Consider the following 17,179-nt stretch of genomic DNA (forward strand, 5'->3'; position numbering starts at 1 on the left):
AAAATCCTTACAATCAATACTATCACTTTTTAGAAACAACACCAAAAAACAATTTAATCAGATACCTAACAATTATTCCACAATAGGAACCAGTCCTTTGTATTAGGTACAAGAAGACAAGCGGACAAACCGTTTATAAGCACTGCCTGCCTGTCTTACTAAACCGGGGATCTGGAAGTGAATTATAGGTTTGCAAGACTAGGGATAACAGAATGTATTACATTTTTAACCGCCCTAGTGGCACCCTTCTTCTTTTTCCCAGGCTTGGGGTCAACGCGTTTCGAACCACAACGTTAGTATGGGTTCTCCTCAGGACACGGACCAAAAGCCTTTGATCTATCAGAGCCGGTCGCTCCTACTGAACAAATAAGCTTGCTTGCTCACTGTATATGCCAATGAACTACGAGGCCGTTATCTAGACTTACAACATTTTTTTTTAATGATCAGTGCCCTTTCATGCTCATTCCAAGTTCTCCTACACACCCATTGTGCCTAGCTCCTTTGGATCGACAACCACCCACATGCATAGTTTGATACGGAGCAGAGGCAGTAGTGTCCCCAGCAATTTTGTGGGAAGAGGGTCTAAGAGTACTCAAGTATATGCAATAAGTACATTATTTTCCCTCTGCTGGTTAGTCACCTGACCTATTTTGCATTCTATTTCCAAGCACTTCTGCTGGCAACATTCACAGCACACATATGATAGCACTCCAGAGCAAATTCACGTCTCATTTTTCTCCTGCTTTGAAATTTCAGCATACCTTTGAAATTGTGCTCCTTTTTAAAGCAAGGATACTTTATCCTCTCCAGTAATGTATGTCGTTTTAGTTCTAAAGTGTCTGCATTCAATCTCACGCACCCTTTCATCCTTCTGATGCAAACCACTGAAAACGGCACCCGATAGAGGATTTTTTTAAGTAAGTGCTCAAGAAGCTGTAATGACAGGGATATAACTATAGACAAGATGACTATTTATTTGTGTCTTTGATTTCTCCAACTTAATTTGTTAGCATTGTTTATCATTCAGTTTTTAAGGTGTTGGTGCTCCTACAAGATATATATTTTTTTAATGTTCATAGATAACACGGTTTTTCAGTACAACATGAATAACAAAACGTGGTGATCCTGCTCTTAAGCATTTTTTTACAGCTAAGTTACTGAGAGAAGTGAAAACTGTCTGATACTTTGCAAAAAGTAAAAGTGGAAAGGGAGGCATTCATTTTAAATATACAAACTAAAACTTTGTATTTTTAAATGTCTTCACTCCAAAACCAGGTTTTTTTGTTTAAACACCCTAGCGTTTGATAGTTCCTTTTATTATTTTTTCGTTAATATTATCTGCTTTCGTGAACTTATAGTAATTGAATCTTTTCTTGTTGTCTCTTAGGTTGTCACCGTGTTGAAATCCTTGCTTGCCAATCTAGAGGAAGTGAAGACGGAGCGAGAGAAGCTTGAGAATGATATGAAGTCAGTGAGTTTTGACATGACAAGTAAATTTCTGATGGCTCTGGCACAGGATGGTGCTATAAATGAGGAAGCTATTTCTGTGACTGAACTGGACAGACTATATGGAAGTTACACCCAGAGAGTACAAGACAACCTAAAGAAACAGGAAGAACTTCTCAACAGTATCCAGGTAACGTGTATCTTGATGATTGGTACTATTGTAGCTTCTAAATCTAAGCACGCCTCCCAAGAGCTTCCAGGTACCCCTGCCAAGGTCACTTAAAGCTCATACAACACCCAGTAATTTTATACACTAGTAAGATGTCCCTGAATTCTTTTATTTCTTTTATTCCAGCTGCTTGACTAGGAGTGACAAGCCTGTTTGGTAGTGTTTGGCCAGTGTTTCTGGTGTTCATAAAATTACCTGACAGTTTAATCTAGCTCCCAACGTTTGTGCAACGTGGCTATGTATATAAAAATATAATAATGATAATGAAGCTTTCTCAAAGGTCCAGGGCTATCCTACCTTCATTAAACGTTTGAACATCTAAAATAATATATGGGCTCTACCACTAAAAATGCAATTTGTAACAAGATAATATTTAAACCAAATCTAAATGCTGTAATGGTAATAGCCTGGAAATTCCTGGCTGAAGTTGGTTTGTGTTTTTGTAAGTGGCATCTGTTACCTTTAGTACTAATGATGCACTGGCCACAGAGCATAATATCTTCTTGTTCGTATGTTGTTTTTTGTATAATCACAGTCTTGTGGATAAGTTTACATTTTAAATGGCAAAACATGTTTGATGGAGCGGTCTAATCGAAATAGCTTGTTTCTGTGATTAACTTCATTGTGGAATAAAAAGCTACAGTTAAACTTGCCAGAGTTACCTTAGGAAGACATGGGCTGCTTTTCATAGTTTATCCTGTACAAAATTGCATTTTGCTTTGTGTAACTTGAAATTGTCGCTTTGTTTTGCCCAATTGGTCACACATTGAGGTCATGGTGAAGCCAAAGGATTTAATGGAGAAAGTTAGCACCAGTGTTTAATTCAACTGTCTGCTCCCTAAAAGTTGTGAGTGTTAGAATTAAGCTTTTTAGTTGCAATAAAATTGGTCAATAATGAGGAGATTTAGTTTGAAAAGCTGACTTGTGATCCCGGATTTGATGTGCTCAAGGTTGATTTTCAGACAAGTCATAGTCTGGTCTCCTGACTCTCTTGAGTGTATGACCTTTGTTAACATGTACATGGTGAAACTAAATGCATGCATCTGGTCTCTAAGCTATTTATTACACACTTTCACCAGTATAGTCACTGTAAGGAAATGGGTTCTTCCAATCAAATCCGCCCAGATTTTTGGTTTTTGACCACCTGGTATGTGACCTTTTTACAGTGGGTGAGCCTCACCACTGGTGACTTACTCTTGGTAAACTCAGGTTAAGTGGACTAAGCATGTTTACCGCCAGTGCCTGCCTTTTAAGATGAAGTCGCTGCAACGCAGCAACTGTAAGGTACGATTGGCTGGTTACACAGGAGCATGTGTGAGGGCTGTACATGTGAGACTCCTATCATGCGCAGCATCGTAACTGCACACAGGAAGCCTGGCGGACAGGGGACTCTATAAAGAGAAGATATTGACCTGGGGTGGGCCTCATAATGTCAGTGTACACACATAGCGATAATCATTGTGTTGTCTTGTCTGAAGTGACACTCCTTTATACACCTATGGGGAAGACTGTCTTTGCAGGTTCACTTCCCTTTGGCCCATAGATGCCAGTGATGTATTGTACTGGGATGGAATCTGTATGCCAGATCCAAATTTGAGAGTCGCAAGAAGATATATGTATAGCTTATCGGTCATCCAGGATTGTCATATTTCTGTTGCTCAGGATCAGAGTCCAGGCTTTTTGTCACCCTGCTGTGCCAAGTTAAATACCTATCTCTCCAGCAGTAGGAACGAAGACCTCCCCACACATAGGGAGCAATTCACAGTGCTTCACTTACCTCCTCAGACAAGACGGAAGTCCTCATCCTCGGCCCATCCATCTCCGCCTGGGACGACTCCTGGTGGCCCCCTGCTCTGGGCCCCCCACCCAAGCCCACGGACCTCGCACACAACCTGGGCTTCATCCTTGACTCCTCCCTCACGATGGCTAAGCAAGTAAACGCCGTTACCTCCTCCTACTTCAACACTCTCCGCATGCTCCGTAAGATCTTCCGCTGGATCCCCACTGGAACCAGGAAAACGGTCACCCAGGCCCTCGTCACCTGCCGTCTGGACTACGGGAACGCCCTCTACGCTGGGACCACCACCAAACTACAGACAAGACTCCAGCGCATCCAGAACTCCTCAGCACGACTCGTCTTGGACATCCCCCGACACAGCCACATCTCCGCCCACCTGAGGGACCTGCACTGGCTCCCCGTCAGCAAAAGGATCACGGTCAGACTCCTCACCCACGCACACAAGGGTCTCCACGACTTGGGCCCCGAATACCTCAACAACCGCCTCAAGTTCTACACGCCAACCCGCCAGCTCCGCTCCGCCAGCCTCGCCCTCGCCACCGTCCCACGTATCCGCAGAACCACCACCGGAGGAAGATCCTTCACCTACCTGGCGGCCAAGACCTGGAACACCCTCCCCACCCGCCTTCGACTCACCCAGGACCATCTCTCCTTCAGTAAGCAACTCAAGACCTGGCTTTTCGAGCAGTAGCAGCCCCCCCCCCGTCCCCCTCCCCAAGCGCCTTGAGACCCTAGCAGGTGAGTAGTGCGCTTTACAAATACTCTTGATTGATTGATTGACTGTGGAGGAAAGGGGGTGGGGATGAAGAATATGCATCAATAAATCAGATGTCACACCGTACCAGGGATGGGCTAGCTTAAACCCACTGAACAAAGGAGGGAGTCTAGACCTCTGGAGCCTACACAGAAGGGGGTTCCTTTTGAATATTTGGTGGGAAAGACCCTGGAAGTGATGTCAACGGGGGGCGTAACTGAGGCCCCAGTGGAGATGTGACCAGTGACTCCTGGGTTGACGCCATTTTGCAATGTCCCAACAGGCTCTGTAGGAGGGTTGGGACCAGGGCTGGACTGGCTATAGCGGGCACTGGGCATTTCCCCAGTGGGCTGCCAGGCTGGGGGCTGGTTTTGGACCTCTGGGGGTCCATTTTTGTTACCGGGGGCTGTCAATATCGGCCCCTGGTAACAAAATCGACTGAAACCGGCCCTTGCAAACAGCTCGGGCGCACCCTCTCAGCCCCTCAGGGGGGCTGCCCCAGCAGTTTGCCAGGGCCGGTTTCGGTTCCCAGTCCGGCCCTAGTTGGGACCGGGGTGGAAAGGTGACGTGGCAACCCAGGATAGGCCAGAGGTGCCTCACTTCTAGAACCTTCTGTCCCCATTTAAAATGTCTTGCGCAAGAGGGAGAGCTCTCTTTTGGTTGTATTTTTCTGCTGGACACTGGGACTGAAGGCGGCAGAGAGCTCTCCCCAGGACCAGGGAAGCTGGTCCTCTTACAGCCCCACTAAGGGCTAGTTGAGGGAAAGAACTGGACTTCTACACCAAAGAAGAGAGAAGCCCCAGAGGAGAAAGGCAGGCGCACCAGCTTGGTTACCTGGAACACAGTGAGCTTAAAAGCATGCAGAATGGGCCAACGGGACCAGAGTTATCAGCCAGAGAAGTATTTGACTTTTGACCCCTCAGAGCGATCCTGGAGCATGTGAAGCTCCACTGCCCTGCTGTTTCTAACACCTGGGTGGGCCACGCCCCCAAGGGTCGGCACACAAGGGTTCTAATAAGGCTCTACTGGGAGGGGTGTGCATGAGCTCCCCGCCCCAGAATCACCCTATCGCCCGGGCGCAGTGCCTAGGCGATTATCAAGGAGGGGGCCAGGGCCCCATCCACGAGCACTGCATGCAAGAGCTAGGTGGGTGTGGGGGAAGAGGGGTGCCGTCGCGGGGAACCTGCCCCGCTCCTGTGTGTGGGGAGCCGCAGGCTGCCACCGCGACTACAGAGGATTTTCACTGCCCTCTCCGGGCAGGGGAGGAGATGCTGCAGCTTCCGCCAGTTTGGTAGCCAGGGGTTGGCTGCCTGTGCTGCCTCCAATGTCTGCTGGCTGGCAGAGTGCCCGTGTTGAAAAAAGCTTCTCCAAATAACATTAAAAAGCTTCAGGGCGCTTGGCTTTGTGGAAGAAAAAGAAGAGGAGAAGCTGCGACTCTCCACAATGCAGCTGCAGGACATCTCATCAAATATTCATGCTCCAGGGGGACGCCCTATAATGACCTGCAGGGCATAAAATTGTCAAACCGTTTTTGCTGCATGTGATGGCCCCATAACATAAAGCGGTACAAAAGGGGATGGTGATGGACAGAGCATCTGAATCAATCAAACACTCACACCCAGTCAAAAGATCTGGGTTTAATCCATCACCGTTCTTTAGCCCACTCTGCCACCCCAGTTCAGACATGGCTATATGCAAATCAGTCTGACCCTGTGCCTCATGGGAACAGTCCAGCCTGAACTGCCAAGCCACGTCTTCTCTGGACTGAAAACAAGCTTCCGAGGACCGGTTTCTGGCATTCCAGCCGTCTTCAGCCCGGCTTGCTTAAATCCAGTGGCAAAGTGAGCAAGGGACTCACGTCTGAGCATACCCTGCCACACTTATGGCGGCCAAAAGCGGTACAAAAGGGGATGTGATGGACAGAGCATCTGAATCAATCAAACACTCACACCCAGTCAAAAGATCTGGGTTTAATCCATCACCGTTCTTTAGCCCACTCTGCCACCCCAGTTCAGACATGGCTATATGCAAATCAGTCTGACCCTGTGCCTCATGGGAACAGTCCAGCCCGAGCTGCCAAGCCATGTCTTCTCTGGACCGGAAACAAGTTTCTGAGGACCGGTTTCTGGCATTCCAGCCGTCTCCAGCCCGGCTTGCTTGAATCCAGTGGCAAAGTGAGCAAGGGACTCACGTCTGAGCATATCCTGCCACACTTTGGCGGCCAAAAGCGGTACAAAAGGGGATGTGATGGACAGAGCATCTGAATCAATCAAACACTCACACCCAGTCAAAAGATCTGGGTTTAATCCATCACCGTTCTTTAGCCCACTCTGCCACCCCAGTTCAGACATGGCTATATGCAAATCAGTCTGACCCTGTGCCTCATGGGAACAGTCCAGCCCGAGCTGCCAAGCCATGTCTTCTCTGGACCGGAAACAAGTTTCTGAGGACCGGTTTCTGGCATTCCAGCCGTCTCCAGCCCGGCTTGCTTGAATCCAGTGGCAAAGTGAGCAAGGGACTCACGTCTGAGCATATCCTGCCACACTTTGGCGGCCAAAAGCGGTACAAAAGGGGGTGGTGATGGACAGAGTATCTGAATCAATCAAACACTAATATCCAGATATTTTGACTGGGTGTGAGTGTTTGATTGATTCAGATAGTCCGTCCATCACCACCCCCTTTGGTACCCATAACATAAAGGACGCAGGGGAGCCGTAGAGGGGTCTCCACTCCCGCCAATGCCCCAATTACATTTTCCTTAAAGGGGACCTTAGGTTGAAAGGCTCAAGGAAAAGAGGGCGTCCCAAGCCTTGCACGTTTTTTCAAGCACAGCCTAGGCTGGAACTCTACAGCTGGGAGTGCGGTATTCTCTAGGGATTAAGTTTATGGTTTAAGCTACTGTGGCTTGAAGGTATCTAAAGGATGGTGCATGTTGTACAACGCCCTCTAGGGGCCAATTCTGTTATATGTGTGTGATCAAAATGTGATGCCCTCTATAATTGTTTTCATGTATATAAAAAGCACACAAACGCATGTTTATTTGTAAATGCTTTATCGATGTAACAATGTTGGCAGTGTTTATTGATCCAATAGCATATGCTTTATTAACAGTAATATGTGTATTTACACGTGACTTATTGATGATTACATTTACGGACAAAATAAAACCTTTAACATGTGGTTTGTTGATCTTGAACATTTGACCAAGTAAATTGACTCACCTAATGTGCCTTGTAGAACCCTTCAGGGCTTCAGAGGTTATTATGCATTGTCGCCAAAGGTGATTCCACGAGCCTTATGTATATTTGTAAATTCCTGCATAGTATTTAGTAGTTTATATGTGTAATGTACTTTTTCCTTTTTTTAAAGAAAAAGCACAGATGGACACTTAGAGTGTTATTATTGCGTGCCAGTGAACGGTGATTACCACCCCACACCACCTCCCTAGAGTAGGCCTTGGACTGCACCGCTACCCTGAGAGAGTAAAGCGCTACAATAAGGTGTTTGGTTCCCAGTGGAGAGCAAGCGGACACATTATTTGTGCAGGCCACACAACTAAATGGCCTGTTTCATTACAGGCACCAACACATAATCCTGACACACTCAACCACAGGTTATGGCCTCTCTGAAAATTGCATTATTCCTGCTCACAGAACATATAAGTGTGGTTTGAGGACCATTTCCTCTATCCACACACGTTGAGATACATCAATTAGAGTTTGGCTTATGGGCTTGCATGCTGTGGAGACATCTAATGCATCATTGTCTGGTATGCAGTATACAACATCTTATGTGGAAGTCCTATTGGTCGTTACCAGAATTCTGAAATGTCTGGAGTTTATTAGCACATATTTCACACTAAGCTTCCCAGTGGACAGGACCTTACTGATACACTCATCATTATTGCATTTGCGGGATCCATGTGTGGGTTTCTAATAAAGGATCCAGGATATTGGAGCCATTTCTAATTTGATGCTTTGCAGTTACAAACACTTTTGGAATCATTTGAATAATTGAAGAAGGTTATGTATGATACATAAATGATGCCATTGTCATGGAGGTAACTATTAAACATGGTTCATACCGTGCATAGTTATTAAATGAATATAAGTGGCTGTGTATTTGATATGTTATTTTTTAAACCATTTTTAAAGGAAATAGAAGGGACACAAGGTAGGGCACATTCTGACCTAGTCTACTGTTGGACAGTCCAGTAGTAATTTGGTGTCTGCACAGTTAGCGATCCATGTCCATTATGACACTGTGTACTATTTTCATGTTGGTACAATATATTTATAAATGGTCCTAGCACCAAACGGCTAAAGCTAAGAGTCTGTTTTGTAGGACACACACATTTTTGTCTCATTCAATGTAGTATTTCCAAATGTAGTGTTTCCTAATGTAGTTTGACAACTCTGCTGTATACACTTCAAGTACTGATTCTTTAAACTATGACGCATTGTGGTCACCAAGAAACAACAACTAAATAGTAGGCCGCTCACCACGCTGGAGAATTATCAGACCATCCGGGACTAGAGCTCAATATATCAGTCTTGTAACATAGATATGTAAATGGCTCCTCACTATTTTGTAACGTACATTTAATATGCATCTTTTGTTGATGCATGGTTTTAGACACTTTAATAGGCACATTTTGACTTAAATTTTTTTGCATGCAGTTTTATCATGTTGTATCCTTCTGGTCTAAAAGACATTCGTTTGAACTACATAAATGTTTTGAAGAAACGCTGCTTTCTAATTTGTCACTGTCTGAATTTTTTGGGGTTGTTCCACACACTTAAATGTGATTCCACCGATTAATACAGGTGATAATTGAAATAGTTCTAATATTAGCACACGAACAATAAATTGAACATTAAACTTCGCTAACTTGTCAGCAGAGTAGATTAAAATATACATAATAGCAAATATCGAATAGTAGTAGTGGAAAGGAAAAATATATCCTGGTATTACAGTTTAAAAAGTGATGTCTGCTTTATTTAACATCTTTCCTGCTGCTTTAGGCTGCAAAGATTGATGTTTTAATATAAACAGTAAGAAAAGCTGATAACTGCTGTTTTTTCATAAAATATTGTTTGAACTGAACATTCACAGTAGAGGAAAATACAATGCCACGGAACACGATTCTTGTTTACAGAAGTATTCAATGAAATGTAAAATTAATTGTACTAGATGTGGGCTTTGTATAGAGCTGCTACTTTAACCAAATAATGTACTGTACTTGGTTTAGTTTGGGCATTTTTGGCAGCTATTGGTGTGAGGTTGCTTTACATTTGAGCTCCATCACTGCTTTGATCTACCTGTATCCCGAAAGGGTGCCTCGATCTGTGAACTACTGGGGATGTATCGCTCTACAGGGGAAACAACTGTTCCAGACAAAATCGTGCCTGAGACTGCAGAACTCAATACACAACTCAGAACCAACGACCCAGCTGGAGGGTTCTGAGCTGCGCCCTCCTGCACATGGTTGGGAGCACACTGAGGATATGAGCTCGGGGAAGGAGAATTTAGGGTTTTTGATCTACTAAAACAGCTTGCAGTAGCCATGTGAACAGACTAGTGAATCATGTTTTAGTCTCGAACCAAGCATTATCTCTCCTTCATCTCATCTGTGACATAGGATGGTGGTGGACTTAGAAAAGCTTGATGTCCAGAAAATACGATTCATTAGATGTCTGAACTAAATACTCTTGGTGATTCAGGATGCACCAACAGCTCTGTAAAGTAAAATTGACAGTGTGTGTCCCTGGACAAAGGAGTACCCAGGGTTTATCAGCACGAGTGTGTGACTGCTTCTATCCTTGCCAACTCTAGACCCCTATGTTTGGAAGCTCTGCAACTGTACATTACCAGCAGGAGAGGGTACACCTCTTTGAATATGAGGCTCAGGATACAGAGTGCTACTTCCATGGCCTTCCCAGGGTGATAGGCCTTCTTGGGAAGGCAGGAGGTGTAGTGTAGAACTAGAACTGGAAATTTGGCTTTGCAAAAATGTAGCTGTCTTTGGACTCTGAACATTCTTCACTGTTAAACAGTCGAACAGGGTGCTACTCCTGTCTCAGCCACTTATTGCTTCCCTTAGGCTGCTACTAGCAAGTTTGCAAACTTGTTTGGTCTTTTACCTCACATTTCAGAAAGCAGGATAGACTGTGTATTGTAACTAAGGACAGGTTATGTTATTCACTAACTACCTGTTAGTGTTAAAGTAGTAGCTCTGTTCGTTCTAGCAAGGTGAAGAAGAGACTTGGTTAAATTAATGCTCCTCTTTTTTTGCCAGACTAAAAGTGATTACAGACAGGAAGTCTCACCTTTTGTCAGAGAAACTTGAACTGCCTTGGATTGAAGGCTATCCAGGCTGAAGAAGGCTGATAGCCAGAAACCGGTCCTTGGATGCTTGATTCCGGTCTGGGAAAGACATGGCTTGGTAGTTCGGGCTGGACTGTTCCCATGAGGCACAGGGTCAAGGCTGATTTACATATAGCCATTGTCTGACCTAGGGTGGTGTGGAGTGCAAAAAAACGATGGATTTAGGCCCAGATCTTTGTACTGTGGTGAATGTAAGACATTGTTCTGCATTCTGTCCATCAACTGTGTTTCTTGTAATTTTCACCCCGAGTGGGCTGGGTATGCTCAGTCGTGAGTCCCAGGCTCTTCACATCACTGGAGTCAAGCTATCCAGGCTGAAGAAGGCTGATAGCCAGAAACTGGTCCTTGGATGCTTGATTCCGGTCTGGGAAAGACCTGGCTTGGTAGTTCGGGCTGGACTGTTCCCATGAGGCACAGGGTCAAGGGTGATTTGCATATAGCCATTGTCTGACCTAGGGTGGTGTGGAGTGCAAAAAAAGATGGATTTAGGCCCAGATCTTTGTACTGGGGTGAATGTAAGACATTGTTCTGCATTCTGTCCATCAACTGTGTTTTTTGCAATTTTTACCCCGAGTGGGCTGGGTATGCTCAGACGTGAGTCCCAGGCTCTCCACATCACTGGAGTCAAGCTATCCAGGCTGAAGAAGGCTGATAGCCAGAAACCGGTCCTTGGATGCTTGATTCCGGTCTGGGAAAGACATGGCTTGGTAGTTCGGGCTGGACTGTTCCCATGAGGCACAGGGTCAAGGCTGATTTACATATAGCCATTGTCTGACCTAGGGTGGTGTGGAGTGCAAAAAAACGATGGATTTAGGCCCAGATCTTTGTACTGTGGTGAATGTAAGACATTGTTCTGCATTCTGTCCATCAACTGTGTTTCTTGTAATTTTCACTCCGAGTGGGCTGGGTATGCTCAGTCGTGAGTCCCAGGCTCTTCACGTCACTGGAGTCAAGCTATCCAGGCTGAAGAAGGCTGATAGCCAGAAACTGGTCCTTGGATGCTTGATTCCGGTCTGGGAAAGACCTGGCTTGGTAGTTCGGGCTGGACTGTTCCCATGAGGCACAGGGTCAAGGGTGATTTGCATATAGCCATTGTCTGACCTAGGGTGGTGTGGAGTGCAAAAAAACGATGGATTTAGGCCCAGATCTTTGTACTGGGGTGAATGTAAGACATTGTTCTGCATTCTGTCCATCAACTGTGTTTCTTGTAATTTTCACCCCGAGTGGGCTGGGTATGCTCAGTCGTGAGTCCCAGGCTCTTCACATCACTGGAGTCAAGCTATCCAGGCTGAAGAAGGCTGATAGCCAGAAACCAGTCCTTGGATGCTTGATTCCGGTCTGGGAAAGACATGGCTTGGTAGTTCGGGCTGGACTATTCCCATGAGGCACAGGGTCAAGGCTGATTTGCATATAGCCATTGTCTGACCTAGGGTGGTGTGGAGTGCAAAAAAACGATGGACTTAGGCCCAGATCTTTGTACTGGGGTGAATGTAAGACATTGTTCTGCATTCTGTCCATCAACTGTGTTTTTTGCAATTTTTACCCCGAGTGGGCTGGGTATGCTCAGACGTGAGTCCCAGGCTCTCCACATCACTGGAGTCAAGCTATCCAGGCTGAAGAAGGCTGATAGCCAGAAACCAGTCCTTGGATGCTTGATTCCGGTCTGGGAAAGACATGGCTTGGTAGTTCGGGCTGGACTATTCCCATGAGGCACAGGGTCAAGGCTGATTTGCATATAGCCATTGTCTGACCTAGGGTGGTGTGGAGTGCAAAAAAACGATGGACTTAGGCCCAGATCTTTGTACTGGGGTGAATGTAAGACATTGTTCTGCATTCTGTCCATCAACTGTGTTTTTTGCAATTGGATTGAATGCAGACATGAGCCATGGCTCATAGTAAACTATGTCAAACTCCTCTACCCTTGAAACAATACACTGACAGTAAGGATGTAAAAGTTGACCTGGAAAACCAACCAGAAAGCAAATGGAGGCAGAGAGGCAGAGTCCATCATTCAGGCTGATTCATTGTGGTTCCCTGGGGCAACAGTCTGTCAGCAGAGCAAACACCTCTACTCCTCAAAATTGTATGAGCACTTTGAGGACTGAGTCTTCATAGGGCTGTGCGACCACACTATGACGCCATTGTTACATGACAGTTGAAACAAAGGGGATGTGTAGATACTAAATAGTAACCCTCTGAGGGGTGAAGGCAATGCCTGCGCCCCCAAAGATCTGGATCTGCACCTTGTTGAACACTCTTGTTTTGCTGTCATTAATGTTTTGCAGTGCCCTGTGGACCGGCTGCACACAAACCTACAAGACTGAAAGTGTTTCTTTTGAAATCACTGATCTGCTCATATGTGGTGCCCAATATGTGATCTTGATATTCTTACCTTAATAGTGAGACCCAGAGTGACAAAACTGTTTATTGGACACTGAGGCCAGGAGTTAAAGGAATAAAGGCTCTAGCCAAACAGGGTGATTAGACAAAATTGTGATTTGGGAGAGTTTATTGTTTTGATGTGGAGTGTTGCAGGAATAGGGTAGCCCGGCGTCAGAGGCACTAACATGTTTGCAACAAAGAGGATCACAATTTGATTTCATACAAGAGACATCTCATTGGAGGTAGAGGGTGCAAGCACATCAGTGGAGAGGGCAATTATGTTTTACTACGAGTGGTGCTGTTCTGTGGGAAGTCTACTGGTCCCATTTGAAACTACAGAGGTCCAAGGAGACAAAGAAGTTTGTTACACTATAGTAGAGGATAATTTGAATGTAAAACTCCTCACCTTGCTGTGAGTATGACCATCACTTGGACTGTCCCTGGAATACTGTTGTACATTTAGTGGCTGGCTGTACTACAACGAGCCTGTGTTACAGAGAATTGAAATGAGTTGTGGGCCTGACTAGGCCCTTGACTGTGCCTTTCTGTCATTGCTCAGGACGCCAGTGAGAAAGCGACAATCCAGTTTAGAGACTGACTTACCTATTGGGGCCTGAGAGGCATATGTATTTGGGAACTACTTTAAGTAGAATTAGGGTTCCACAGGTACTGAGGACCAGCATTGGCACACATTTAAAATTGTGTTGTGCAAGGCTAGTAACAAGGAGGTGATTGGCGTATTAGGTGTAGAGATAAGGGACTTGAGCAGTTGGAGAATGACATTCAATCCCAGAAAATCTGATGTGTGACATCCAGAATTGTTGGTAGTTAAAAATCGCCATGAAATACTCCTGAATACATTTGGATGCCTGACCTTCTGTTCTTGTATGGCTAGCATATCGAAGATAAGGATGAAAAGATGTTTGTATTGCTTCTGAATGTGCACTTCACCAGACCTCCGTATTGAGTGGTAGTGGTGCAGTATCTCATACCCAAAAGGGAATTCGTGAATTTTTTTCTAACTGCTCTTGTTTTTTAATTGAAAAGTACAGATTCTTCATGTTGACCAGTGACTTCCTTTTTTTTTTTTTACATTTTTATTATTCATCATCAGAAAAACAAAGTATAAACAATTAATTACTTTAACATATATCTAATACAACAGAAATCATTCAATTAAAGCTTAGTCACTTAAAATAACAAAAGAGATGCAAAACATAATTTGAATACAATATCTGAGAAACAAGAGTTGAAAGGTCTGAACAATTTTAACACCGCCAACTATAATCCTATCAAAGATGAGCTTGAGTCTATCCCCCTTTTTATTTAATTTATTTTTTTAGATTTACCCGTCTAATTTAAGTTTACATTTTTCAACTGAGGCCCATATCCGTTTCCCGAGCTGCTTTGCATTCACGCCTTTTTTTCATACAAAGCTTTCTCTAGAATATAGATAGATAATAATTTTGAGAGCCATTGTTGAAACGAAGGAGGATTAGAGTCTTTCCATACCGTTGCAATACAAAGCCGGCTCAGCTTCATTGCAATAAACAAAAATTCTTGATGGGGTACATCCTGCCCCTCCTTTGCCACCCCAAGAACCATAATCTCATTAGTTAATTTAATAGAAATCTCCAATTCCTCTTTAAAGAATTCTTCCATAGCTTGTTTAAAGGGATCTAGTTTAGCACAAGCTGCAAACATGTGTATCGTGTCTGCCTCCATACTCCAACATCTTGGGCAGAAGATCCCACTCGTATCCCCCCCAGCGCGCTATACTATGCGGTGTATAATATAGTTCATATAAAGTCTTGTAGTATTGTGCCTGCAGATTTGCAACCTTTAAAATAGTGTTTCCTAACCTAAGCGATTTTCACCCTCATTCCCGACTAGATTTAATTTAGTTCTCCATTTATCAAATACCTTTCCTCTATCATCCTCATTGTACTGGCATAATGCGCCATAAAGTTGGGAGATTGAACATCCCTCCTCATCTCGAACAAATTCCATCAAGTCTACCCTAGTAAACTTACAATTTCCAGCTTGTTTTCTCTGCAGGACTGATCTTATCTGTAAGTATTTAGAAAAATCTCTCCGATCCAAATTGTATAGCTGTTGCGCCCTTTCAAATGTTATTAACTCTGATTGATCTATGATATCTCCAATTGTACCGACCCCAAGATTATCCCACCGCCTCATCACTTGATCATGGAATACATCTGGGAGAAGTTCATTCATATATAAAGGGGTATAGAAGTTCATTCTCCCTAATTTAATTTTCTTCCGGATAGTTCACCAAACTGAAATGGCCGCACCTAACAGCTTGAACTTCATTCTTTTATATTAGTTTAACTCCTTGAATATAAGAAGTCCCTTATTAGAGTCCAAAACCAGCAGATCATATATATCCGGAATGTCAGCGTTACCCCCTCAAGATATCTTTTATATTCCCACCGAGGAGTCCTTTACAATACTGAAGGACTGAAGCAAAATAATGTCTTAAAGTCAGGTACTGCTAGGCCCCCCGTTCTTTAGATAGTGCCAGCATCTTTATGGATCTTCGGGTTCTGCCCTCAGCCCATTTGAAGCGATTACAAATCCCCCTCTATTTCCTAAAACCACTTATTAGTAAATAATAGAGGAATCGTTCGGAATAAATATAATATCTTGGGCAGAAAATGCATCTTTATAACATTACAGCGGCCTATAACTGTTAAGTGTAAATTGTCCATCCTATCTAAATCTAGTGTTGCCTTTTTAATTACTGGGGTCAAATTTTCCTCCACAACCTTAGATAAATCGGGTGTTATACTGACGCCCAAATAGACCGCAAACTCTATAACTCTCTCATCATGAATAGTAACAAATTGATTTACGACTATTTGTGTTTTCCCTTGGTTCAATTTGTACCCTGATAGAAAACCATATTTTTTCGCCTCATTCTCAATTTCCCCAATTGCTATTATTGGTGTTGATGATGTGATTGCTAAATCATCTGCGTATCCCAATATTTTGGTCTCATATCCATTCAATACAATTGGGCTCATATTTTAATTTTTTTCTATATGTCTAATAAATGAATCAATGTAACAAGCAAAGAGTAGAGGGGAGCAGGGACATGCTTGCCTAGTCCCACGTTCGATTTTTATTGCCTCGCTCAGTTCTCCCCCCCACTCTGTCTGATGTTCGGTTTTTTGTAAAGGGCCTTTAATGCTCCTATACATATTTTCCCAAAATTACATTTGTTCATTGTTGCCCATAGAAAACCCCATAAGACCCTATTGAAAGCCTTTTCGGCGTCCAGCAATATTAAAGACATAGGGTCTCGTGAGGCATTCGTACCGTCCAGCAGCGCAAACACCCTTCTAATATGATCAGCAGTGCCCCTCCCCGGTATAAACCCGTGCTGCCAGGGTGAAACTATCTTCCCAATTAGCAAGCTCAGCCTGTTTGCCAAAATTTTAGAATAGGTTTTAGTATCACTATTCATTACACTGATTGGTCTGTATGACCCAGGGTCCATAGAGCTTTTATTCTTTTTTAGAAACACCACCATTGAAGCTTCTCCCCAAGACCTCGGAGGGGCGGTGCCGTTTTGTATGAGGACCATAAGTCTATAAATGTCTGCTTCTAAGGTCAGAAAGAACTTCTTATAAAACTCTATCGGTATTAAATCAGGTCCAACTGCTTTCCCTGACGGAAGATCGTTAAAAGCTCTTTGTACTTCTTCTAAGGTAAAGTTAATCTCCAGGGAGTTGTTGCCCTCCTTTGTTAGTTTATCTAATGAGGCAGACTCTAGATATTCCTCAATTTCCGCTATATCTGCTTCCCCGTTGTCCTGGCTATATCATTTCTTATAAAAGTTCTGGAATACAAAACAAATTTTTACTATTGCCCCTGCCTCCGTAGTCATTTCTGTTATTTGCCCCTGAGTAGCCGCCTGCCGAGTTCTAATCGCTAGGATTCGTCCTACCTGTTCGCTACATTCATGTTGCTCTTCCCTCCTCGCTAGGTATTTGCCAGCTGATTTTGCAGCATATGCTTCACCCACTACTGCTTTAGCCATAGCTAGTTTTTGCGTTACTTTTGTCACATCCTCTTTCTCTCTTATGCTTCCTATCAGTTCTTCCTCTAGCTTTGCTACTAGACGTATCTTTTTCTCGAGATCTTCTTTTTCCTGCTT

General features: G+C 44.0%; 1 protein-coding gene across 2 annotated transcripts in view; it reads left to right on the top strand.

Moving 5' to 3' along the window:
• The window catches only part of PDCD6IP (programmed cell death 6 interacting protein), a 500,749-nt gene that overhangs the window by 283,032 nt on the left and 200,538 nt on the right, over positions 1 to 17,179 (top strand). For both annotated transcript variants that reach the window (XM_086964745.1, XM_086964744.1), the window contains exon 13: positions 1,388 to 1,636. In XM_086964745.1, coding sequence (XP_086820871.1) covers positions 1,388 to 1,636 — 249 coding nt within the window. The remainder of the gene's footprint in view (positions 1 to 1,387; positions 1,637 to 17,179) is intronic.

The sequence above is a fragment of the Lissotriton vulgaris genome, chromosome 4_1 (genome assembly GCF_964263255.1).
Source record: "Lissotriton vulgaris chromosome 4_1, aLisVul1.2, whole genome shotgun sequence".
Lineage (NCBI taxonomy): Eukaryota > Metazoa > Chordata > Amphibia > Caudata > Salamandridae > Lissotriton > Lissotriton vulgaris.